Source organism: Salvelinus namaycush, chromosome 34 (assembly GCF_016432855.1).
Source record: "Salvelinus namaycush isolate Seneca chromosome 34, SaNama_1.0, whole genome shotgun sequence".
Classification (NCBI taxonomy): domain Eukaryota; kingdom Metazoa; phylum Chordata; class Actinopteri; order Salmoniformes; family Salmonidae; genus Salvelinus; species Salvelinus namaycush.
This window is the reverse complement of record NC_052340.1, coordinates 18,184,735-18,211,714: the sequence shown is the minus strand read 5'-3', so window position 1 is coordinate 18,211,714 and position 26,980 is coordinate 18,184,735. Positions and strand designations below refer to the sequence as shown.

Genomic DNA, 26,980 nt, shown 5'->3' with positions numbered 1-26,980 from the left:
TGGAAGCCCCTGCACCACTGGCTGCTAGGTAGATATTGAATCTCTGCTTGAAACGTTTCCAATTGTCAACTAGATTGCCTGTAAACTGCATAGGAGTAGGAGGACTAAGCCTATCCATGACGGAGAACAGGAACAGTGTCAATTTCTCTTACTTCACAGTATGTTGCTCGTCAACAGATTCCAATGCAGCCTCGCTCTCGCTGCTGACACTCGCTGCTGCGGCTCGTTGACCTCGCTCTTGCAAGCTAGCATCGTCGACTACTCACTTCATTTGACTTGTGGTAGAATGTTCCATTTTCGTCGCGGAAATTTGCAGAGTTACTCCTTTCTTTTCTCTGTCTCGTCATAGCGACTACCAATCTGACACCATGTTATGTTTGTTCATTATATAATGACAAACCGGGGCGTAGGTTTAACTACTTTTATTGAACATATACTTCAGCTAGAAATCCCCATGTTTAGCCATGCAAGGCATTCTTCAACCACCCGCATAGCCTGCTGGGTAACGTAGTCTAAATGTTATTAACACATAACAACACATTAACTGTTGAACTTGTGGCTATACATACCATGGTCTTACAAACTAGATTAGCTTTGGATATTACCCTACAGGCTAAGTAAGGGGTTTGTGCGGTGGTGTTGTGCTTAAGTTCCAGACTTTTTATCTCCCCTCCAGAAATACTGGATCTGGTGGCAGTAGATGAACAACCTTTTCCATTCTTCACTCCAAGACCATCTGACAATCTGAACAACTACCTCACTCAAGGTAAGGGGCATGGGACTTCAATAAGCACATACAGTACAGCCACAAGAATAGCTGTGTACTAAACAATCTTTGTCAGAATTATGTGGAGCAATATTCACTCACCGGCCATTTTATAAGGTACACCATCGCCTGGTCCGACGAATCCCGGTTCCTGTTGTGTCATGCTGATGACAGAGTCAGGATTTGGCGTAAGCAGCATGAGTCCATGGACCTAAGCTGCCTGGTACAGGCTGGAGGCGCTTGTGTACTGGTGTTAGGGCCCTTGATACCAATTGAGCAACGAACATTTCCGGCATCTTATAGAATCCTTTGCCTGAAGAATTCAGGCTGTTCTGGAGGCAAAGGGGGGGTCTGACCCGGTACTAAAAGGGTGTACCTAATAAACTGGCCGGTGAGTGTATGTAGCAATCATTTTCATGTTCAGCATTGGAGCTGTCCTGACTGCAGTACAAATAACTAAAGCAGTTGCATGTCAGGGTAAATGTAGAGCATTTAGGATTGATCAAGTATGATTGAGCTAAATAAAAAAGTAGCATTTCCCAACGTCTGCACTATTTCCTATGCTGTTCTCTCATGAAACCTACTCTTCTTGAATTTAATTGATATGAGAAGGTATTATACTGTCCAAGATTTTTGTTTGATCGTCAAGCTTTTTATCTCCCCTCCAGAAATACTGGATCTGGTGGCAGTAGATGAACAACCTTTTCCATTCTTCACTCCAAGACCATCTGACCATGTGCATCTACAGCGTACATATCCTAGTGTGAACAACTACCTCACTCAAGGTAAGGGACTCAGGGGGGGGCTCAATGACTCACTACAACAACGTACATACAGCCACATTGAACTATAACTGTTACCACCAATGAGGCCTGATATATCTAAACATATAGTAAACCAAATGACTTAATCATTTGTGTTGTTATACAATACAATACACAAAAGCTAAATGTTTAAATGTATTGTACAGTTTGTAACGTTCCTAAAAATAATTATAGAACAACTATTTGAAGTTAAGTTAATAAAGAACAGAAAATGGAATGTTTTGTCCCTCTGATTCCTAAGGATAGCTGTCAGTAAATCTGTAAAAGCCTTTTGATATTTTAACTCACCACCCCTAAAAACACCTTGCTGATGTTTATTCATAAGTAAACAGTTAACAGCATATAGCTAGTCTGGGTACCAGTCTGTTTAGCTATCATTCCACTCCTTGCCACTCCTGTCATGCTAAACATATGGCATATGACACCAAATACAAAGAGTAGAAAGTTAGCTAAACAGATTGGTACCCAGGCTAGCATATTGCATTATACATCAGATGATTTTGGAGTAGGACAGACTCAGGCATAATGCAATGTCAGTGTGGGCCTAGAGTACAACTTCAGGGGGAAAGGAGAGGAGCCTCTCACTCTAGATTTGGGCCTTTATTTTGTGTGGGCGTGTACGTGTGCGTGTGCGTGTGTGTGTGTGTGACCACCACTGTGCTGTGCCATTTTCTCATTTGATTTCAGTGGTGGTATGAGATCCTCACCTTGTGGCGAGAAGAAGAATGGTCACAGAAGGACAGAAGTAGTTTACCACCAAGGTTGGAGTTGGAGTTAGTTGTGTATGTTAACTTGATATGAATTGTTTCTCATGCCTTCTTATTGACATTACAACAAATATGTGGAGTCTTATAAACCTCATCAAGTCAAATGAAACAATGAACGATGGTCAGCAAAATGTCAATGGTTCCACAGTTCTCTTCTGGTCTCACAATCCTAGTGTCAATACAAGCTAGTTTTATTAAATAAAAAGTGGGAATGAATTCTGTTTGTTTCTCAATAATGATGGTTTACTTCTGAACAATGTTTCATTTCCTCTTGCAACATAACTAGCTACAGCTTTAACTTAGTCATGACACAAATGGAAACTAGGCGCCACCGCACAGAGCAGTCAATGTTATGAAACCAGAACATATGTTTGGCATGAGTTAAATAGTGCAGTGAGTAATAATGCAGTCATTTACATATCCCATAAGTGTCTTCCTCTTTTATCTATCATTGAAGGAGGACACTCCTTCAAGCGAAACAGGTTTTAGTTGGAAGAACACTTTTTCAAAAGCTCCCAGACATAGCATATACAGCCTTATTTGACTCGGGAATAGGACAATGAACAACTTTTGGCACAGTAAGTAACTTACTCAAGGATTCATGTCAACAAGACTTTAAGTTTGGAGAAGAGAACCACCGCAAGGTAAGGAAGCTGTTGAACTGTATGGTTTCAATCAGTTAAATATCTTAAATTATTGATATGTTAAACACTCAAAATACATAAATGTCTTAAAAATATATACGGTTTGTTACATAGTTACTAAATACTACGAGTTAAGATTAATGAAATGACGCACAGTGACGCCAAACGTACAGTCAACGTACTGACGTAGGTTTGTGGGAAATCCCTTTCCGTTCCCACACCGAATACAAAACATGGGGAATACATGTTTCAATTCCAAAAAGGTAATGTTTTGTCTTTCGAAATACTATTTTTATGTATTTCTCTGTACATATAGAAATATATCTATATAAAATATAAAAACATTGACATACATTCAACATAGGCTATGTGCATGCATGCATGTAGATTTTTGTCTAAGAGAATGTCAACAGCATGTTGTTTGTGCTATGCTACTCAACAAGTGCAAGCTAATAACGAAACTATATAGCATTTTTGCTATCATTTTACAACATTTTGAAAATGTGCACAATAGTGTAGAATATAGGGATCATTCATCCCTCAGAGCAGACCACAGTTGAAGTCAGTTTTGGCCAGGTAACCAACACATGCAGAACTGCTAAAGGTCATTGAGTTTCAAATGAGTAAACTACAACAGTTTATCTATATAATCGAAGAAATTGACCCTCAAGCTTGTTTGAGACTTAGTTTTCACTTCCATTATGTTTTATTCAGTACAGAGGATATAAAGTTATGATTGCATTTTATGATGTTGCAGACCCAGAGTGAGGAACAGCATGAGAAGAATCAAGATGCCGGCCCCTCTGAGGGTCAGAATCCTAACAATTGCCATCCTCACCAACCTCTAACGGTATTGATTTCAACTACTAAACTGAATTCTCATCACTGAATTTCAAATGTTACAATAACAGATTAAATTAATGTGTAACTCAATTAGCTTATATTTGCTGTAACATCAAATAGGTGGCTATGCCTATTTTTCTAGATCCCACAACAATGTAAAGAAGACCAATCTGGCACGAAGACAGAGGTGTATTATGAAAACCATTTTCTTCCTTGGAAATGGAACATCACAGCCTTGTGAGTTGTCTGTGTATTTGTTTTAGTGATTGGAATTTGGTGATGGTAAGAAACCTTAAGGTGTCTTGAAAAATGAACCAATCTTGTATACCTAGGTCGACTTTTTTTTCTTTTTAGAATTCAGAACAACCACGTGGAATCAACTGTGCCTGTAAATAGCAGTAAGTAAAGCTAGTGGAATTAAAATGGCCTACTAGAAAGTATTCAGTCTACTAGTTTGTCTTAAAGTTTTGAGATTTCAAAATCGTACTAATTGCCACCTGTGAACATTGTATGATATCATGTCATATATATTGTCATCACTTTACCTTTAATATCTTCTAATCTCCTCACAACAGCGGTGGTCCCATTTCAGGCTGGGGTGGCGGCTGTGAATATACCTCCTCATCTAGGCTTCATCTCAATAGGATCATCTCCAGACTGTGTCCAGGCAGCTCTACCTCATACCGACGTCTCTTCCTCACAGCATTCACCTCAACACCAGCTTCTTCAATGATGGTAGGGTTTCACGATAGTGAGGCAACAAAAGCACAACCATACCTTCAATCAAGCAAAGTACCCAGTTATAGCTCAAACAGAATGGAGGCACACAGAGCAGCAACATTAGTAAACATATTCATATTACATAACGTACACAAGAACCTCAAGTGTGAATTCACAGCTACCGCTAAATGAAATGATACCATGCAGAAAGCACACCATCATGTTACGACAGATCACAGATCTAAAACTGAGATTGAACTGTGGTGGTGTTTACCAAATGAGTCACTCTGTCAGATATAAACAGTTGTCATTTCATGAGTGCTTCTAACCTGTTTCTGTCCTGTTGTTGCAGCAGTCATAACATCAGGTATGAAAAGCTCCAGTAGCCTTGGAAGAAGAGATTCAGTGAAGGAAGAGGCTGCTTTTGAAGCGATTTCTGCTGCTATTTTCTGCTGCTTTTAAGATGTATGTATGTATGTATGTATGTATGTATGTATGTATGTATGTATGTATGTATGTATGTATGTATGTATGTATGTATATGTGTGTGTGTGTGTGTGTGTGTGTGTGTGTGTGTGTGTGTGTGTGTGTGTGTGTGTGTGTGTGTGTGTGTGTGTGTGTGTGTGTGTGTGTGTGTGTGTGGTAGCTAGGCCATGTATGTTTTTATATTGAAATAAATATATGTTACTTACTTATGCTTTGAGATGGCATTTTCATGTTCCAATCAAAATCATAAAAACACCAAGAGTGCTTTGGTGGTTCTACTCTAGTTGCAGATAATATTTTTTTCTGAAAGATTAGTTAGCCTTCAAAATGCTTTACATTTGAGCATGAACGGTGCAGCATTTGCGTGAATGCAGTACATCGATCTAGCCATAATATTATCACCTTGATCACACTGACAGGGTCAATGCGCATCGTCTAGATATGTGTGCAACAAAAGTTCACCTTCTGCTACCATTTTTGTCAAGACGTCTACGCATACAGTTTGACTCATACGTTCGATAAATCCAACGTATCCACCACACAGAACGCACTGCAACTGCCTCTGCAACGCAATGCTGTAAGTCAAACGCAGCGTTCCATTGGAAATGAATGTACTTCTGGTGTACTAAAACACAATGAAGCTGTTGGTGTGACCGAGGCATTTTAAGTTGGATTTATCGAAGATATGCGTCAAACTGTATGCATAGAGGGCTTGACAGAAAGGGTAGCAGAAGGTGAATGTTGAAGTTTTGTAGCACACATATCAAGATGATGCTGCGTACCCTTTTTGCGCAATAACACTGCAGGTGTGATCAAGGCATTATCCATCGAACTAGCTTACGGCTCAGCTCGTCTCACTACGTTAGCTAATTAACGTAGCTACATAGCTAGCTACCTGGGTCAATCTTACAATGCGGTGCCTTTTCTGTCCCCAGGAAATATCAGTTCTTATTTAGTGTAAAATGTGGATTCCAAAAAAAGCATTAAATATAAGGTCATGTGTCCTTTACCTTAAAAACACCAAAATGTGGATCCTGAAAGGGAATTTTATGCATTTTAAACACTTTTTGTCAGTGGATGTAGATGTTTTTTGGCATTTCCTCAGGTGTTATTTATCAACCGCGACAAGAAATATAAGCCATAAAATAATAAAATCTTTAAAATCTTTCTTCACTATTTCATAGTCCCAGTTAAAGTATTTTTTTTTTTACTTTAGAAGGTTCCGCTATTCCGCTTAATGGACCCTGTATCATCTGATGTGTCTCCAGAATGATTATGTATACACATGGTTTTATCAAGGCTTCCTGCCCAAAATGCAGTAAGCTCCACTGAAAAATGGAGGGTGGTACATCTAGGCATAGTAGTACCGAATTCTGTGAGACTCTGCATTACTATAAAGTATAAAGGTACCTGTATCCGGCTGTTAAGGGAGCTCCAAATTACGTAAGGCCTGGCCATTTGCTTGTTTTTGCCCGATGTTTTACCAAACACACATCTGCATACACACACACACACACACCACCCTTCTATACAAATACATATTTGTTAGTGGTGTTAAAACAGTGTCTGGTTTATTGTGTGGGATTTCTACTTTGTGTTAGTATGTTCTTCACAGGTTAAAAAGGATGTACCTTAAAGATCACACAAATGCATTTTACTTAAATATCTATTGTCTGAATTTTGGATGAGAAATGTACTGAAAAACCCAATGTAAACCTGGTGTAGAGAATCTTTGAAATGTTTTACAATAATGAGTCTGAAGTAAAGGGAAAGAAAAGTTAAAGAACAGACTCAAAGAACAGGTTTTGAATGACCTCTGTTCTGACTTTCTGATCTGTTCACCCTCGCTAGAAAGATCAGGGACATTGGTTGAAATTTAAATGTAATATGTAAACACTGAGAATTCTGAAGTTTATAATTGATCAGTAGTTCTAATTGTGATTTGGATTGTAAGAAGGAGAGAGAGGGACCGCTGTCCCTGAATGAGGGAAACCTGTCTCGTCTATTTGACTATTCCTTGAATTCCCGTATTATATAAAAGTATTTCCTTATGAGTTATCAAGGGTTGTAATTCTAATTTTATTTGTTGTTCAGATTTGTTTATTTTTATTTAACCGGCACTGTTGGGTTACCTTAGACACATGAATCACAGTGTGGATTGAAGCCTTCCCCACATTAAATAAAGAAGCAAAGACTGTGGCTTAATGCCTGGTACATGATATTGTTCCACGATTCAGTGTACCACAAAGTCTAGATAGCAATAAGGGGACACATTTCAACTCAAAGATAATAAAAGAACTGTGTGACATTGTCACGTCTGCGTCTGCTCCTGCTCCTCCCGGCGTACGAGTACTAACCACCGGTCCTGAGATACATCATTACGCACACCTGTGAATCATTATGAATCATTATGATTCACACCTGGACTCCATTACCTTCATCATACTCCTCCCCTTTGTATGTCAATCTCCCATGTTTACTCACCAGTTGGTATTGTTCTTGTGTATCGGCGTAGTGCCTTATGTTAGTGTCGTGTTCTTGGTTTTATTAAAACGTTTCACCTGCACCTGCTTCTGACTCACCACCCTATTATTACAGACATGATGCAAGTTAAGAAAATTTGCATGTACCGTTTCAACCGGAAAATTCTGGACTTGTAGAACACTACAGTGGCGTTCGGAAAAATAAACTGGCAAAAATATGTGCTCAACCAGGACTACCTGGGTGGATACAAATCAATTCAAAATCAAATGTATTTATATAGCCCTTCTTACATCAGCTGATATATCAAAGTGCTGTACAGAAACCCAGCCTAAAACCCCAAACAGCAAGCAATGCAGGTGTAGAAGCACGGTGGCTTGGAAAAACTCCCTAGAAAGGCCAAAACCTAGGAAGAAACCTAGAGAGGAACCAGGTGGCCAGTCCTCTTCTGGCTGTGCCGGGTGGAGATTATAACAGAACATGGCCAAGATGTTCAAATGTTCATAAATGACCAGCATGGTCAAATAATAATAATCACAGTAGTTGTCGAGGGTGCAACAAGTCAGCACCTCAGGAGTAAATGTCAGTTGGCTTTTCATAGCCAATCATTGAGAGTATCTCTACCGCTCCTGCTGTCTCTAGAGAGTTGAAAACAGCAGGTCTGGGACAGGTAGCACGTCCGGTGAACAGGTCAGGGTTCCATAGCCACAGGCAGAACAGTTGAAACTGGAGCAGCAACACGGCCAGGTGGACTGGGGACAGCAAGGAGTCATCATGCCAGGTAGTCCTGGGGGCTCAGGTCCTCCGAGAGAGAGACAGAAAGAAAGAAAGAAAGAAAGAAAGAAAGAAAGAAAGAAAGAAAGAAAGAAAGAAAGAAAGAGAGAAAGAGAGAAAGAGAGAATTAGAGAGAGCATACTTAAATTCACACAGGACACCGGATAAGACAGGAGAAATACTCCAGATACAACAGACTGACCCTAGCCCCCCAACACATAAACTACTGCAGCATAAATACTGGAGGCTGAGACAGGAGGGGTCAGGAGACACTGTAGCCCCATCCGATGATACCCACGGACAGGGCCAAACAAGCAGGATATAACCCCACCCACTTTGCCAAAGCACAGCCCCCACACCACTAGAGGGATATCTTCAACCACCAACTTACCATCCTGAGACAAGGCCGAGTATAGCCCACAAAGATCTCCGCCACGGCACAATCCAAGGGGGGGCGCCAACCCAGACAGGAAGACCACGTCAGCGACTCAACCCACTCAAGTGACGTACCCCTCTTAGGGACGGCATGGAAGAGCACCAGTAAGCCAGTGACTCAGCCCCTGTAATAGGGTTAGAGGCAGAGAATCCCAGTGGAGAGAGGAACCGGCCAGGCAGAGACAGCAAGGGCGGTTCGTTGCTCCAGAGCCTTTCCGTTCACCTTCACACTCCTGGGCCAGACTACACTCAATCATATGACCTACTGAAGAGATGAGTCTTCAGTAAAGACTTAAAGGTTGAGACCGAGTCTGCGTCTCTCACATGGGTAGGCAGACCATTCCATAAAAATTGAGATCTATAGGAGAAAGCCCTGCCTCCAGCTGTTTGCTTAGATATTCTAGGGACAATTAGGAGGCCTGCGTCTTGTGACCGTAGTGTATGTGTAGGTATGTACGGCAGGACCAAATCGGAAAGATAGGTAGGAGCAACCCATAGCCTTGTTTTCAATGCGTTCCACCCCAGTCAGGAAAACTGGACTTAGTCCACATGAGGTACTCATGGCCTGTCCCATGAGGACCCCAGCATCGCCACCAGCTGCAGTCCCAGATCTGCATCTGTTGGATGACACTATGATGATGTACAGTATAACTCTGACTAACTACTCAAGCTGTTCACTCACAGGTCTCTGCTGCCCAAACCTCCCCAGACAACTGTCCCCATCATGATCTCCAGCCCTGAGATTGGGTAATGGTGAGGAGGCACGGCAGAGGTAAAGAACCTTCAAAACCCAGGTGGAAGGGACCACAACAGATCGCCCTTACAAGCCCAACGGTGGTAAAGTGCTTAGGGAAAGACACCAGGTAACAGAGCCAGAAGATGTTACTCCTGTTACTCCTACACCCCAGTAGAGGCACTCTGCTTACCCTGGGACCTCCTACAACCCAGTAGGGGCACTCTGCATACCCTGGGACCTCCTACAACCCAGTAGAGGCACTCTGCCTACCCTGGGACCTCCTACAACCCAGTAGAGGCACTCTGCATACCCTGGGACCTCCTACAACCCAGTAGGGGCACTCTGCTTACCCTGGGACCTCCTACAACCCAGTAGAGGCACTCTGCTTACCCTGGGACCTCCTACAACCCAGTAGAGGCACTCTGCACACCCTGGGACCTCCTACAACCCAGTAGAGGCACTCTGCTTACCCTGGGACCTCCTACAACCCAGTAGAGGCACTCTGCTTACCCTGGGACCTCCTACAACCCAATAGAGGCACTCTGCTTACCCTGGGACCTCCTACAACCAAATAGGAGCACTCTGCTTACCCTGGGACCTGCAGCCATTGTGGCTGTGGGCATCCTCTGGGTGGGAGCAGACTTCGAGCAAGATGCGGGTGAACGTGCTAGTAACTTCTCCCAGACCTCTCTGCTCCAACGAGGCCGGCTTAAACAAGGGGAAACCCAGGATTAGATGACCCCGCTGACTTGAACCTGGACTCTGATGAACCCGCTGACCTGAAAAGAAGAAAAATGTACCTTATGGGGTTTTCCACGGGTCAAACACTTTCTTATAGTTTGCTAGTAATGTCTCTGTACTATTGATTTTAATAATGCCACCTCTCTGCCTAAGCAACCCATCACCCTGGAAGTAGAAAGAATACTTAATGCTACTGCTTTTGAAGAATTAACTGCTGAACTTGTGGCAATACCTACCATGGTCTTACAAAATAGATTGTCTTCGGATATTCTCCTAGCAGCTGAGGGGTTTGTGCAGTGGTGGGTGAAGAATGTTGTACTTACATTCCAGACTTATCTATTGGTGTTGCTGAGTAAGTTGCCACTATCAGACAGGTGGTATATACTGTAAACAAGCAAGATAACGAGAGAGATCAGCATCTGTTTGCATGGGTGAAAAGTAGCCTGAGGAACATTAGAACTCTTGTGTTGCAATGTCTCCTAGCCCTGGTTGGAGTCCTTATGCTGTCATTCTGCCTGTTCTCATTCATTACGACCTTGGTGAGGAGATTGTGTGAAACAGCAGTATATCTTCCCCACCAGATGGTCATGACCACAGAAGTAAACATGAATGAGCTGACGGATCTTACCACTGTTTCACTCTTTACCATTTAGAGTTTGAGATCTTACCGGTGAAATCAGAGATAGATCTCCCTCGCAGCTGCTTGATTAAAGATGTTTCTATTATACAATTAAACAGTCTCTACCTTCATTTTTGGATCGAGTTGTCCACAACAGTACTGAAGGTCGGGTTGATAACACTTCCCTGCAGATATTTTGCATCAGATTACCCCCCGAAATAGGGACAAAATCAGCAGACAACAGGTAAAGTAGGTTGAAATTATGTTTGTTCAACATTCTGACTTGTAATGGGACTGTTCGGGAATGCTGAGCCTAGATGATAGAGATGAGTGTGTAAGTATTTCACTCTCAGATTCTGAAAGAGCCTAGCTGTATGTACGCCTATCTATAGTGCCTTCAGAAAGTATTCACACCCCTCGACTTTTTCCATATTTTGTTGTGTTAGAGACAGAATTTAAAATTGATTAAATAAAGTTAACTACAACTTGATTGGAGTCCACCTGTGGTAAATTGATTTGTAAAGGAACACACCTGTCTATATAAGGTCCCATCGTTGACAGTGCATGTCAGGTCAAAAACCAAGCCATGAGATCGAAGATTGCTGTGCAGCGACGCTCCACCTTAAAACCTGTTGAGGATAGAGGGCGCTATTTTCACTTTAGGGAAAAATCGTGCCCAATTTAAACGGCCTCGTACTCTATTCTTGCTCGTACAATATGCATATTATTATTACTATTGGATAGAAAACACTCTCAAGTTTCTAAAACCGTTTGAATTATATCTGTGAGTAAAACAGAACTCATTTTGCAGCAAACTTCCTGTCAGAAAGTGAAAAATCTGAAATCGAGGCTCTGTTCCAGGGCCTCCCTATCAATTTGCTTGAAATTTATGACTATACATGCACTTCATACGCCTTCCACTAGATGTCAATAGGCAGTGAGAGGTGAAATGGGGAGTCTAGGTATATCTATGGTCAAAAGAGAGGTCTTGGAATGACATGACCCCAATTTCCTTTGTTCAGGAAGACGCGGGAAGGACATCAGCTTTGGCTTCTGAAAAGCTTTCCTTATAGACGGCTAATATCTCCGGCTTTGATTTTATTTGATAAATGTGATAATATCATCGTAAAGTGTGTTTTTTCAATATTGTTTTATCAGATTATTGAAATTTTTTCGGGAGTTTTGGCGTGTTCCGTTCTCTGCGTTTGGTGACGATGGACAGCTTCGTGCCACTTGGCAAGTTTTGGTTGCTAAATCAACAGACGAAGAGGACATTCTAAATCCAAACAACGATTGTTCTGGACAAAGGACCCCTTGTACAAGATTCTGATGGAAGCTCACCAAAAGTAGGACCCATTTATGATGTTATTTCGTATTTCTGTCGAAAATGTTTACTATTAGTTTCCGCCCAGATTTTGGGCGCTCTCTCGCTATAACGTAAGCTGTATGTCGTACTAAAGTTATTTTTAGAATTCTAACACGGCGATTGCATTAAGAACTAGTGTATCTATCATTTCCTGTACAACATGTATTTTTTAGTAAAGTTTATGAATAGTTATTTGGTCAGAATAGGTGAGTGTCAGAAATATATCCGGAGATTCTGGAAAATAGTTGCTACGTTTTCACAATGTATAACCACGGATTTCAGCTCTAAATATGCACATTTTCGAACAAACCATATATGTATTGTGTAATATGATGTTATAGGACTGTCATCTGATGAAGTTTATGAAGGTTAGTGAAATAATTAATATCCTTTGCTGGTTTTGTCGCTATCGCTACTGTTGCCTTGAATCAATGCTGTTGTGTGGTTGGCTATTGTAGTAAGCTAATATAATGCTATATTGTGTTTTCGCTGTAAAACACTTAAAAAATCTGAAATATTGGCTGGATTCACAAGATGTTTGTCTTTCATTTGCTGTACACCATGTATTTTTCATAAATGTTTTATGATGAGTATTTAGGTATTTCACGTTGGTCTCTATAATTACTCTGGCTGCTTCGGTGCTATTTGTGATGGTAGCTGTGATGGTAGCTGCAATGTAAAACTATGATTTATACCTCAAATATGCAAATGTTTCGAACAAAACATAGATTTATTGTATAACATGTTATAAGACTGTCATCTGATGAAGTTGTTTCTTGGTTAGTTTGGTTGGTTCTTGGTTAGTTTGGTTGGTTTTGTGCAAGCTACCTGTGCTGTGAAAGAAATGTCTGTGCTTTTTTGTATTTGGTGGTGAGCTAACATAAATATACGTGGTGTTTTCGCTGTAAAACATTTAAAAAATCGGACATGTTGACTGGATTCACAAGATGTTTATCTTTCATTTGCTGTATTGGACTTGTTAATGTGTGAAAGTTAAATATTTCTCAAAAATATTTTTTTAATTTCGCTCTCTGCCTTTTCAGTGGAATGTGGGAGGAGTTCCGCTAGTGGAACCCCGGGGCTAGACAGGTTAAAACTTGACAGAGCTTGAGAGTATCTGCAGAGAAGAATGGGAGAAACTCCCCAAATACAGGTGTGCTAAGCTTGTAGCGTCATACCCAATAACACTCGAGGCTGTAATCACTGCTAAAGGTGCTTCAACAAAGTACTAAGTAAAGGGTCTGAATACTTTTGTAAATGTGATATTTCAGTTTATTTTTAATACATTTGTTAAAAATTCTAAACCTGTTTTTGCTTTGTCAATATGGTGTATTGTGTGTAGATTGATGAAGGGGGGGGAAAACAATTTAATCAATTTTAGAATGATGCTGTAACGTAACAAAATGTGTAAAAAGTCAAGGGGTCTGAATACTTCCTGAATGCACCTTCTGTTAGCCAACGTTAACTAGTTAGCTACTGCTAAACCTGTGATGCTGGCTTTAAATCTGACCAATAATACAGATTTTAACAGAAGATTTCTAGTAGCTAACGTCTGCATATGGTTACCAGTAGAATTGGCCAGTTTTGGACATTACTCTGACTTATTTTCAGATGACCCTTCTGACAAGCCCCCATGTCGAGGTTGCTCATCTAACCTGGTGGAACCCTACATAAAATGTGCTGAGTGTGGATCCTCACCTTTCCTTCTATGTCTCCAGGTGAGGGGTGCACATTGCATCCTCTGGCATATGCATAAAACTGTCAATACATTTTTCCTAACTTGATAACTCTACTGACACTCTACTGACACCCACCCCCCCCCCCCCCCCCCCCAAAAAAAAAATATGTTTCAGTGTTTTACCAGAGGGTTTGAGTTCAAGAAACATGAGAGTGATCACAAGTATGAAATAATGGTAAGATATTGATGTTAATTGTGCTGTCCTCCATTCTGAGTAATGCATATTATTATAATATTGACTCTTAAGTTATCCATTATCTACCAAAATTATGTTTCTGGCTAAACAATAGTGACCATGCTCAATACCATGCCTCCCCCTCACACAGACGTCAGACTTCCCTGTGCTGGAACTTGGCTGGACAGCACAGGAGGAGATGGCCCTGCTGGAAGCAGTTATGGACTGTGGCTTTGGGAACTGGTTAGTATCCACACACACACAATCGCTCTCTCTCTCGTCATATATTACAAACTTGCAGATGAAGGGCCATTTGCATTCTGTGACTTGATTCGTAGCAGCCCTCTCGTGTACTGTCTGCCAATATCAATATAAACATGTTCAAATTGATTACAAAAACATAACTATCACTTTCCTATTTGACTGCACAGGCAGGATGTGGCGTATCAGATGCGCACCAAAAGCAAGGAGGAGTGTGAGGCCCACTACATGAAGAACTTCATCAACAACCCCTTGTTCTCCTCCACCCTGCTCAATCTCAGACAGATAGAGACCCGTACTGCAGACACTACCATTCCCTTCAAACGTCAGTATACACACAACACACCTACTCCTCTGGATTTCTCCCTCCATAGTAATAAGGAGAGTTTTTGTCATACAAGTTATTATAGAATTCTGAAGCCATACAACAAATACAATTTAGGCTATGCTTCAAAAGAAATTGTAAACTGGGTGGTTCGAGCCCTGTATGCTGATTGGTTGACAGCCGTGGTATATCAGACCGTATGACAAAACATTTATATTTACTGCTGTAATTACGTTGATAACCAGTTTATAATAGCAATAAGGCACCACGGGGGTTTGTGATATATGGCCAATATACCACGGCTAAGGGCTGTGTCCAGGCACTCCACGTTGCGACGTGTCTAAGAACAGCCCTTAGCTGTGGTATATTGGCCATATACCACACCTCCTCGGGCCTTACTGCTTAATTAGACTTGTGTATGATTTCCAGCTGATAAAGGCAGGGAGGAATACATGGCTTTTGTCATTTATTATCTGATATGCAACTACATCGTTCCTCATTTATGCTTGCTTTCTTACACAGCAGTAACATGTTTATCATGAGGGCCTTTTCAGAGCACTAGGTAAAAGTACCATGTTGGTTTTCCTCCCAGCCACTGACGACCCCCCCAGGCCCACCTTTGACTCCCTGTTGTCTCGAGACATGGCTGGATACATGCCTGCCAGAGCAGACTTCATGGAGGTGAGGGGAACTAGGGTCTTAAAGCATCCATGCCTTTAGTTGTTCTAATCTCACAAGCCATAGTCAGACATTCACTTTTTCTCTTCTGCTAAAAACATTTCCCCATGTCATAATGAGCATGTCCTCATACTCCTGGCACATTATAATTAGAATCATAGTAACTACTTAAAGATAACCAACACATAACCCTTGCCACCCTGCTTAAATGAAGATATTAGTTCTCCAGAGGGCCATCTCTCTGCAATCCTATCGAACTCTTACTCATCTCCTTGTCCTTCTGTGGTCCCATCCTGTTATTTGTTATCCTGTCTAGGAATTTGACAACTACGCTGAGTGGGATCTGAAAGACATTGATTTTGTGGATGATGACTCAGACATACTACATGGTGAGTTGAAAGTGCTGTCATTGTATTGTATTGTATTTGAATTGAAAGTAAAGTCCAACTGCTTTCAATAGAGATTGGATGTGTATGTTTATTGTACAAAATATCCTCATTGCTTTGTCTGACATATGTTTCTGGTTCAATCTAGCGTTGAAGATTGCTGTTGTTGACATATACCATTCAAGGTTAAAGGAGAGAGGTAGAAGAAAGAAGTAAGTTGAAATGTTTTGTTTAACTCTGATGTAAGGGGCTTATTCAGCCACTAGATGGCCTCAAATATCTTAGCATCTTTGCCCTTCATCATATGCCTATAACACTCTGCAAATGTTGCCACAAGAACATTTAATTGCTTTCCAAAATTGGAAATGTGATACCTACACAAGTAACACAACACTCTACTGACACTAGCCTATTACCATAATCACTGAAGCACTGGTTCAGAATCATCGGTTGCTATGAATTCTGAAAGGCTTAAACATTACACAACTGTCAAATTTGAGTATTCTTTGACCTGGTCACTTTTTTTATTTATTTTTTATGTTTATTTGAGACGTTCATGAAATGTCACACTCCGTCCTCAGCCCCCTTCAGTGTGTGTCAGTACTGGTCTTATCCACGGTGGTCAGTCCATTCATGTGGTAATACATCTATCACTAAATCAAACATAATGAGTTGCTACTCCCCTAACTCTGTGGAATGGCATGTGGGGCGTGTATTGTATGTTAGCTGGCCAGAGCTCCCAGGACCGTGCATGTTTGTCTCATCTCAAATGGCCCCCTATTCCCTACATAGTGCACTACTTTTGATGGGCCCTGGTCAAAAGTAGTGCACTATGTAGAGAATGGGGGGCCATTTGGGATGCAACACTGCTAGCCTGCCCAATGACCCTCACCCCGAGCTGGTGACATGGCAGAGGCCCAAAGCAGTGACTCTTGACTTGCAGGCCACAGAGTTCAGACTCAGTAAGCCCCACTGTCAGATCCTGTTTCACAGCATAGGAAGCCTACTTGTTGCAAAGCTGTTCTCACAACCATACCTTCAAGCTATACTATATATACAAAAGTATGTGGACACCCCTTTTAAATTAGTGGTTTCGGCTATTTCAGCCACACCTGTTGCTGACGGGTGTATAAAATTGAGCACACAGCCATGCAATAGACAAACATTGGCAGTAGAATGGCCTTACTGAAGAGCTCAGTGACTTTCAACGTGTCACTGTCATAGGATGCCACCTTTCAACAAGTCAGTTCGTCAAATTTCTGCCCTGCTAGAGCTGCCTCGGTCAACTGTGTTATTGTGAAGTGGAAACGTCTAGGAGCAACCAAGGCTCAGCTGCGAAGTGGTAGGCCACACAAGCTCACAGAACGCGACTGGTGAGTGCTGAATCGCGTAGTGCGTAAAAATCGTCTGTTCTTGGTTGCCACACTCACTAACAAGTTCCAAACTGCCTCTGGAAGCAACCTCCGCACAAGAACTGTCTGTCGGGACTCAGGAGCTTCATGAAATGGGTTTCCAGCTGCACACAAGCCTAAGATCACCATGCGCAATGCCAAGCATCTGCTGAGTGGTGTAAAGCTCACCACCATTGGACTCTGGAGCAGTGGTAACAAGTTCTCTGGAGTGATGAATCCCGCTTCACCACCTGGCAGCCCGACGGACGAATCTGTGTTTGGCGGATGCCAGGAGAACGCTACCTGTCCAAATGCATAAAGCCAACTAAAGTTTTTGGTGGAGGAGGAATAATGGTTTGGGGCTGTTTTCATGGTTTGGCTGGGCCCCTTAGTTCCAGTGAAGGGAAATCTTAACACTACAGCATACAATGACATTCTAGACTATTCTGTGCTTCCAACTTTGTAGCAACAGTTTGGGGAAGGCCCTTTCCTGTGTCAGCATGACAATGTCCTCGTGCACAAATGCTCTTGTGCTGCGGGGATTTGCTTCCTTTCGGCCAATGTTTCAACATCTAGTGGAAAGCCTTCCCAGAAGAGTGGAGGCTGTTATAGCAGCAAAGGGGGGACCAAATCCATATTAATGCCCATGATTTTGGAATGAGATGGTTATCGAGCAGGTGTCCACATCCGTTTGGTCATGTAGTGTATGTGGTTCAGGTTTAGCAGCTATATGGTACCATCACTCATTCGATAAATGTCAGTCTAAACCCTCTGCTGTTTTCACTCTCTCTACCGGCCTGAGAGTTGGCTGGTATTCACCAATGGACGTGTCCATATTTTTGGCTTTGGTGTCTTAATGTTGTGTCTTACAGGATCATCAGGGACCATGGACTGATCAACCTGCGGAAATTCCAGAGTAAGTGCTCTCCCAACAGATTAGAGCTGGGCTGCAGAACAACCAGGAGACCAGGCGTTACTATAACACCCAGACTGAATATGCATTATGTATCCATGGTTGCATGTAAACAACTGTTGCAATAATGATCAACAGTAACCCGAGGGACCCTGAAGGCACTGCCTGTGCTTTTATTTACGCTGGAAGCTGAGAATAGCCCAGTGCAACGTGTGCCAGAGAGCATGCCGCAGCATAATTATTGCTCCACTATGAATAGATGCCTATGAAATGAACACTGCAGGTCTAATGACCAACTGTATTGGAGATTTGTGAGCTCTTATTGATCCCCTCTCCATGGGCAGTTTTTCATCTAGCTTGGTAATATAATCAATTTTTGTGTCCCGCTTTTTATTCATGGGAGATGGGACTGCAAGAGACTCCCTGAATAGATTTATACAATCAGTTCCTCTTTTTCCATTACTGCCCAGTGCAGTGTTATCTCCAGGTGATGCCCTGGGAAATTGGCTGTAGTTTTAGGGGTGGAAAAGGACACCCTTATGTTTTATTTACCAGTCTCCAGTCACTACGGCCCTCCTCCCCATCTCTCCTCCTATCTCGTTAGTCTTTCAAGACAAAAGAGAACCCAGAGTTGCAGTGGAGCTGCAGCATGGTTGTCATGGAGACTGTCAAAGTGTGTGTGTGAGTCACACGGTAATGGAAGCCGTGTCCAAGCCTGGGAGGCTCACAGAGTCGTGCCTGGGCTGATCATGCTGTTGCTCCAGGCAGTTTGAACAAACCGTCTCACTCTTCTTATAGGCATCAGTACCTCAGGACCACCAATCCAGCCCATTCCTGTTATGGAGTGTTTCAAATCTTTGACTCAGCAGGACATTGACTCTACCTGTGTGTGCATGTCAGACACATTCCCATCACTATACAGCCACTAAATCAATGAGGAACTCTGCTTCCAGCTTGCAGATAGACAAAGCTGTGCCAGCCTTGAGCTGCTGTCATACTACCCCACATTCACTGTACAGAATATATAATATAGAAATCACCATGTCTGCAAAGCCACGAGAATCCACTCAATAAATAAATGTATATATCTCTCTGCAAAAAAAGAAACGTCCCTTTTTCAGGACCCTGTCTTTCAAAGATAATTTGTAAAAATCAAAAAAACTTCACAGCTCTTAATTGTAAAGGGTTTAAACACTGTTTCCCATGCGTGTGAAACGGTCGTTATGACACTAACAGCTTACAGATGGTAGGCAATTAAGGTCACAGTTATGAAAACTTAGGACACTAAAGAGGCCTTTCTACTGACTCTGAAAAACACCAAAAGAAAGATGCCCAGGGTCCCTGCTCATCTGCGTGAACGTGCCGTAGGCATGCTTTAAGGAGGCATGAGGACTGCAGATGTGGTAAGGGCAATAAATTGCAATGTCTGTACTGTGAGATGCCTAAGACAGTGCTACAGGATGGACAGCTGATCGTCCTCGCAGTGGCAGACCACGTGTAACACCTGCACAGGATCGATACATCCGAACATTACACTTGCGGGACAGGTACGGGATGGCAACAACAACTGCCCGAGTTACACCAGGAACGCACAATCCCTCCATCAGTGCTCAGACTGTTCGCAATAGGCTGAGAGGCTGGACAGAGGGCTTGTAGGACTGTTGTAAGGCAGGTCCTCACCAGACATCACCGGCAACAACGTCACTGGACCAGACAGGACTGGCAAAAAGTGCTCTTCACTGACGAGTCGTAGTTTTGTCTCACCCGGGGTGATGGTCGGATTCGCGTTTATCGTCGAAGGAATGAGCGTTACACCGAGGCCTGTACTCTGGAGTGGGATCGATTTGGAGGTGGAAGGTCCGTCATGGTCTGGGGCGGTGTATCATAGCATCATCGGACTGAGCTTGTTGTCATTGCAGGCAATCTCAACGCTGTGCATTACAGGGAAGACATCCTCCTCTCTCATGTGGTACCCTTCCTGCAGGCTCATCCTGACATGACCCTCCAGCATGACAGTGACACTGCTCGTTCTGTGCGTGATTTCCTGCAAGACAGGAATGTCAGTGTTCTGCCATGGCCAGCGAAGAGCCCGGATCTCAATCTCATTGAGCACGTCTGGGACCTGTTGGATCGGAGGGTGAGGGCTAGGGCCATTCCCCCCAGAAATGTCCGGGAACTTGCAGGTGCCTTTGTGGAAGAGTGGGGTAACGTCTCACAGCAAGAACTGGCAAATCTGGTGCAGTCCATTAGGAGGAGATTCACTGCAGTACTTAATGCAGCTGGTGGCCACACCAGATACTGACTGTTACTTTTGATTTTGACACATTCCATTTCTGTTAGTCACATGTCTGTGGAACTTGTTGAGTTTATGTCTCCAGTTGTTGAATCTTGTTATGTTCAAATGCCCATCGGGGGAGCTTTTAAACCGTTCATGGCCACAGCAGGTTATCTCAGTGATGCAAGGGGGTCACTCAATGTGCAATGTCTGGACATTTTCTCCTCTGGTGTTCCTCAAAAGCCTCTAATCTACCAAGATTTAATGTGATACAGATCACTGCTGTCATATCCTCTACAACAGGGCTGCCAGACCCTCTTCCTGGAGATCTACCGGGTTTACAGTCCAACTCTAATTTACCACCTCATTCTACTTATTAGCTGCTCACCAAGACCTTAACTGGCTGAGTCGGGTATGTAGTGTTAGACTGAACCTACAGGACGGTAGATCTCCAGGAAGAGGGTTGGTCAGTCCTGCTCTACAATTACAGCTACGTCTCGCGACCATTGTGTTTTTGTCTTCCAGTCCTGGAGCGTCGCTACCCTAAGGAGGTACAGGATCTGTATGATGCTATGAGACGTTTCGCCAGGGTGGTGGGCCCCATCGAACACGACAAGTTCATAGAGAGTCATGCATGTGAGTATGACATTATAATGCACACACAGTAGTCCATTTTGATGTTAACACCTATAGAATTCAGTTTCTTCCAACCCTTCTCCCTCCACAGTCACACATCCTATAATTCCTTGTCTTTAATATTGTGGGTAACACTAAATTCATCGCTGTAGTAATGAGCCTATCAGATTATCTCCTGTCCTTACGCAGCAGCAGACCCCAACGGCTGGCCTGCTGGAGGTCACATGACTGTGTCTAGGGCTGAGACATCTCGTTCTGATTAAAGGGCTTGGGCTTCAGGATAGCATGGCACTACTCCTTTATTGTGTCAGAGAGAGCACCAGTAGAGGTAGAGCCTGCCTGGGTTACAGCTCTAATCTGATGTTCAGCTCTGATGTTGGTAGGCACAGGTGAGGGGTAAAGAGTTTCTCTCTCCGCCTGTCTGTCTGTCCCTGTCTGCAGTATAGACCAGTGAGGTGAGTGGACAGGCCTTTCTGACCTCATGTCATCTTTGTCTTTCAGTGGAGATTGAGCTGAGGAGAGAGATCGGCAGGCTGCAGGAGTACAGAAGAGCAGGCATCCAGTCTTTCTGCAGTAAGTCCAGTCTACCCATCTAACCCTGTCCCCCCTACTGCCAGACAGTCCCCCTCAGAAGCTGTGTCCCAAATGGCACCCTATTCCCTATTTAGTGCATTACTTTTGACCAGAGCCCATACAGCGCTGGTCAAAAGTAGTGCACTTTGTAGGAAAAGGGTTCAATTTGGGACAGAGGCAGAGCCTCATTAGTGACTTCCTTGTGTCAGCCAGGACCCAGGGCTGACTGACTGCACCAGTAACCCCCTCCCTCCTCTGTGTCCCCCTGCAGGTGCCAAGGTGTGTGAGTGTGTGAAGCACGTGCGGGAGGATGAGCGGAGGAAGAGGACCTTGCTAGTTGATGTGCTGCAGTACATTCAGGACGGACGGGCCTGCCAGCAGTGGCTCAGCAAACAGGCTGCCATGTGAGCCCAGTCCTCTTACCCTTTTGTCCAGTGTTTCACAATCCATTCCTCTGGACCATGTGGTTGTACGTTCATGTTTAAGTCCAACACTAGCCCACCTGATTCCACTAATCAGTGGCTTGATGATTAGTTGACTATTTGAATCAGGGGTACTAGTGCTGGGCTGTAACTGAGATACCACCCACCTCTGCAGTTTATTACTGTGTGCTTGGCTCTAACTGCTACAAGCAGTGCTTGATTGTTGATTTTGTATTTTTTTATGTAGAGCTGTTCTTGTCATTTTGTTGTTGTTTATCCTAAGCACAGCTCTTGGGTGTTCTCCAAGTTCTGATAATTATTCTTCATGAAAAAAAAACAGAACTGCTAGTGATGAATTCTCTCTGTGGACAAGGATCCCGGAAAGTGAGAAGTGTGTTTGTGTGTGCACTGCCTGTAGTGACACTTCTCTCTCCACAGTGATGCTGGTATCACTCCTGTTGTCACCACCATCACCACATCAGGTAAGGACTCTCTTCCTTTCCCACTCCCTCCCTTCCTCTCCTCCCCCCGCTCCCTCTCTTCTTGTCATGGTCCCAGGTGCAGTCACATTAATGTATTCTCAGAGATGCTCATCCAGAAATCCAGTCAACGTACAGGACCGTTATGCTTATTTGTCTGCTAGCTTTATCTTCCCTGTTTCCGTTGTCATTCAGTGACCTCCAGTGCACAAGTAGGACACATCTATGTACTCAGTCATTTCCACACAGCTATATTTACACTAATCTGCCTGTCATAAATATTTTGTTAACCTGTCAGTTTGTCATTTATAACAATAAGAGAATAGTCTGTTTTTTTAGATCTGTTTAACAGTGTTATTGTTCCACAGCAACAGGCAGGAGAAGCGCCCCTCTCAACCTGACCGGCCTGCCAGGGACAGAGAAGCTCAACGACAGAGAGAAAGAGGTAGAATCCATTCTATTACATATGAATTCTAGGATCTCTATGGATGTAAGGCTCTCAGCCCCACCAGGGCAGGAAATGAAGGGCTAAACAGAGAGTGCATCCTAAATGGTACCCTATTCCTCGTAGGCCCTGGTAAAAAGTAGTATACTCTATAGCAGGGCTCCAACTCTGTTCCTGGAGAGCTGTCCTCCTGCAGGTTTTTGCTCCAACCCCAGTTGTAACTAACCTGATTCAGCTTATCAACCAGCTAATTATCAGAATCCGGTGCCCTAGATTAGGGTTGTAGCAAAAACCTACAGGACAGCAGCTGTGCCAGGTGGTGCGTCTGGTGCCAGGTGCGTACCTGGAGTACAAGCAGGCCCTGCTGAACGAGTGCAGGCGGCAGGGTGGTCTACGGCTGGCACAGGCCCGGGCACTCATCAAGATCGACGTCAACAAGACACGCAAGATCTACGACTTCCTGATCAAGGAGGGCTACATCAACAAGGCCTAGGCCAGCCTGAGAACAAGGTTGTGTCACAAATGGAACCCGATTCCCTAAATAGTGCACTACTTTTGACCAGAGCCGGGTGCCATTTGGGACGCATACAGAGTCAGAACTGTTCCAGCCGAGGTCATGGCTGGACTGGACACTAACTTATACGTTTTATACTCATGTTGTCTTGGTGAAATTATGCTGTCATGGTGCTGTGAGAACTACATTTCAATGCCCTTCCTTTGAAAGAAAAACAAAGAATTGTACACTATATTTACAAAAGTATGTGGACACCCCTTAAAATTAGTTGATTCTGCTATTTCAGCCACACCCGTTGCTGACAGGTGTTTAAAATCGAGCACACAGCCATGCAGTCTCCATAGACAAACATTGGCAGTAGAATGGCCTTACTGAAGAGCTCAGTGACTTAAGTTAGTTCGTCAAATGTCTGTCCTGCTAGAGCTGCCCCAGTTAACTGTAAGTGCTGTTATTGTGAAGTGGAAACGTCTAGGAGCAACAACAGCTCAGCCGCGAAGTGGTAGGCCACACAAGCTCACAAAACAGGACCGGCGAGTGCTGAAGCGAATAGTGCTTAAAAATTGTCTGTCCTCGGTTGCAACACTCACTACCAAGTTCCAAACTGCCTCTGGAAGCAACGTCAGCACAATAATTGTTTGTCGGGAGCTTAATGAAATGGGTTTCCATGGCTGAGCAGCAGCACTCAAGCCTAAGATCACCATGCGCAATGCCAAGCGTCGGCTAGAGTGGTGACCAACGCCATTGGACTCTGGAGTGATGAATCACACTTTACCATCTGGCAGACCGACGGACGAATCTGGGTTTGGCAGATGCCAGGAGAACGCTACCTGCCCGAATGCATAGTGCTAACTGTAAAGTTTGGTGGAGGAGGAATAATGGTCTGGGGCTGTTTTTCATGGTTCAGTCTAGACCCATTAGTTCCAGTGAAGGGAAATCTTACTGCTACAGCATACAATAACATTCTATATGATTCTGTACTTCCAACTTGGTGGCAACAGTTTGGGGAAGGCCCTTTCCTGTTTCAGCATGGCAATGCCCCCGTGCACAAAAAGAGGTCCATACAGAAATGGTTTGTCAAGATCGGTGTGGAAGAACTTGACTGGCCTGCATAGAGCCCTGACATAAACCCCATCGAAAACCTTTGGGATAAAATGAAATGCTGACTGTGAGCCAGGCCTAATCGCCCAACATCAGTGCCCGACCTCACTAATGCTCTTGTGGCTGAATGGAAGCAAGTCCCCGCAGCAATGTTCCAACCACTAGTGGAAAGCCTTCCCAGAAGAGTGGAGGCTGTTATAGCAGCGAAGGGAGGACTAACTCCATATTAATGTCCATGATTTTGGAATGAGATGTTTGACGAGCACATACTTTTGGTCATGTAGTGTATCTCTGAATTTATCAACTTCAGGTCCTACATTTTGCATCAGTCTTGCCTTGTATATGTTCTAACCAAACTGACACAGTACCAGCCAAAAGTTTGGACACCTACTCATTCAAGGGTTTTTCTTCATTTTAGTATTTTCTACATAGTAGAATAATAGAGAAGACATCAAAACAATGAAATAACATGGAATCATGTAGGATTGAAAAAGTGTTAAAAAAATCTAAAATATATTTTTGATTCTTCAAAGTAGCCACCCTTTGCCTTGATGACAGCTTTGCACACTCTTGGCATTCTCTTAACCAGCTTCACCTAGAATGCTTTTCCAAAAGTCTTGAAGGAGTTCCCACATATGCTGAGCACTTGTTGGCTACTTTTCCTTCACTCTGTGATCCAACTCATCCCAAACCATCTCAATTGGGTTGAGGTCGGGTGATTGTGGAGGCCAGGTCATCTGATGCAGCACTCCATCACTCTCCAGGTCAAATAGCCCTTACACAGCCTGAAGGTGTGTTTTGGGTCATTGTCCTGTTGAAAAACAAATGATAGTCGCAAAACAGATGGGATGGAGTATCGCTGCAGAATGCTGTGGTAGCCATGTTGGTTAAGTGTGCCTTGAATTCTAAATATATCACTGACAGTGTCACCTGCATGTACCATCACACCTCCTCCATGCTTCACGGTGGGAACTACACATGCGGAGATCAACCGTTCACCTACTCTGCGTCTCACAAAGACACGGTGGTTGGAACCAATAATCTCAAATTTGGACTCATCAGTCCAAAGGACAGATTTCCACCGATCTAATGTCCATTGCTCACGTTTCTTTGCCCAAACAAGTCTCTTATTATTGGTGTCCTTTAGTAGTGGTTTCTTTGCAGCAATTCAACCATGAAGGCCTGATTTCATGCAGTCTCTGAACAGTTGATGTGTCTGTTACTTGAACTCTGTGAAGCATTTATTTGGGCTGTAATTTATGAGGCTGGTAACTCTAATGAACTTATCCTCTGCAGCAGAGGTAACTCTGGGTCTTCCTTTCATGTGGCGGTTCTCCTGAGAGACAATTTCATCATAGCGCTTGTTGGTTTTTGCGACTGCACTTGAATACATTTTCAACGTTCTTGAAATGTTCCAGATTGACTGACCTTCATGTCTTAAAGTAATAATGGACTGTTGTTTCTCTTTGCTTATTTAAGCTGTTCTTGCCATAATATGGACTTGGTCTTTTACCAAATAATCTATCTTCTGTGTACCAAACGGATTAGGAAGTTAAGAAATTCCATAAATTAACTTTTAACAAGGCACGCCTGTTAATTGAAATGTATTCCAGGTGACTACCTGATTAATCTGGTTGAGAGAATGCCAAGAGTGCAAAGCTGTCATCAAAGCAAAGGGTGGCTACTTTGAAGAATCTCAAATATAAAATATAGTTTGATTTAACACTTATTTATTGTTATTTCATAGTTTTGATGTCTTCACTATTATTCTACAATGTAGAAAATAGTACAAATAAAGAAAAACCTTGGAATGAGTAAGTGTGTCAACTTTTGACTGGTACTGTACCTTCCTATTTGTACAGTACTTTAATTGTCAGTGACACAGGAGCAGATAAGAAAATTACAGTGTATTTATTTCTCCTGTAATTAAATGTTTTTAATGTAAAATGTATAACAGTACATGGTGTATTTTACTCATCATTAATGTGTAATAGCAGTTACCTGTTGTTACATGATAACCAACTTTCCATCGTAGCATCGGTGCTGAGTTGCTTTATCTAAGCAGGTTCTGTTAGTAACACCTCTCCCAGTTTGATAATGGGCTCCATCTCTGATTCAATTCCTTCTCTGCCAGTGGAGTGGGTCTGGGGCCGTATTTATACAACTTTTTAGAGTAGGAGTGCTGAACTAGGATCAGACCCCCCCCCCCCCCCCCACCCATCCATGTAATCTTAGAAATCTAAAAGGCAAAACTGATCCTAAATCAGCACTTTTACCTTGAAACTCTATATGCATACAGGCCCTGGTGTGACGTGAGAGATGTGACTAATGCTAACTACCACCTAGACTCAGTCAGCCAGCCAGCCAGCCCAGCGGCCGCTCCCTCTACTCTGATAGCATTATCAGAGCAGTGTGGAGCAGCGGCGTCACATCAGCCAGTGCTAATAGTCTGATTACAGCTCCAGATCC

The 26,980-nt window shown here is 43.1% G+C and overlaps 1 protein-coding gene and 1 long non-coding RNA gene across 2 annotated transcripts; both read left to right on the top strand.

Moving 5' to 3' along the window:
* The first annotated feature begins 3,980 nt into the window (after window positions 1-3,980).
* On the top strand, window positions 3,981-5,021 carry LOC120028620. Its single transcript, XR_005473485.1, has 4 exons — window positions 3,981-4,081; window positions 4,199-4,242; window positions 4,420-4,579; window positions 4,917-5,021. It is a non-coding gene; the product is annotated as an uncharacterized LOC120028620 (long non-coding RNA).
* A 4,268-nt stretch (window positions 5,022-9,289) lies between these two features.
* On the top strand, window positions 9,290-23,398 carry LOC120028399 (transcriptional adapter 2-alpha-like). Its single transcript, XM_038973631.1, has 17 exons — window positions 9,290-9,294; window positions 9,425-9,487; window positions 10,052-10,134; window positions 13,775-13,920; window positions 14,056-14,115; window positions 14,267-14,358; window positions 14,547-14,701; window positions 15,294-15,382; window positions 15,696-15,768; window positions 15,914-15,977; window positions 18,029-18,072; window positions 20,870-20,980; window positions 21,482-21,553; window positions 21,825-21,957; window positions 22,414-22,457; window positions 22,829-22,899; window positions 23,207-23,398. The coding sequence occupies exons 1-17, from the start codon at window positions 9,290-9,292 to the stop codon at window positions 23,390-23,392; spliced, it is 1,491 nt and encodes a 496-aa protein (XP_038829559.1). The 3' UTR covers window positions 23,393-23,398.
* Window positions 23,399-26,980: the final 3,582 nt, after the last annotated feature.

Excerpts from the sequence above, each read along its gene's own strand:
- LOC120028399 (XM_038973631.1), top strand. Across the intron at positions 13,921-14,055 it reads CTTTCCTTCTATGTCTCCAG|TGTTTTACCAGAGGGTTTGA; the intron begins GTGAGGGGTGCA and ends AATATGTTTCAG. Across the intron at positions 14,702-15,293 it reads CACTACCATTCCCTTCAAAC|CCACTGACGACCCCCCCAGG; the intron begins GTCAGTATACAC and ends TTTTCCTCCCAG.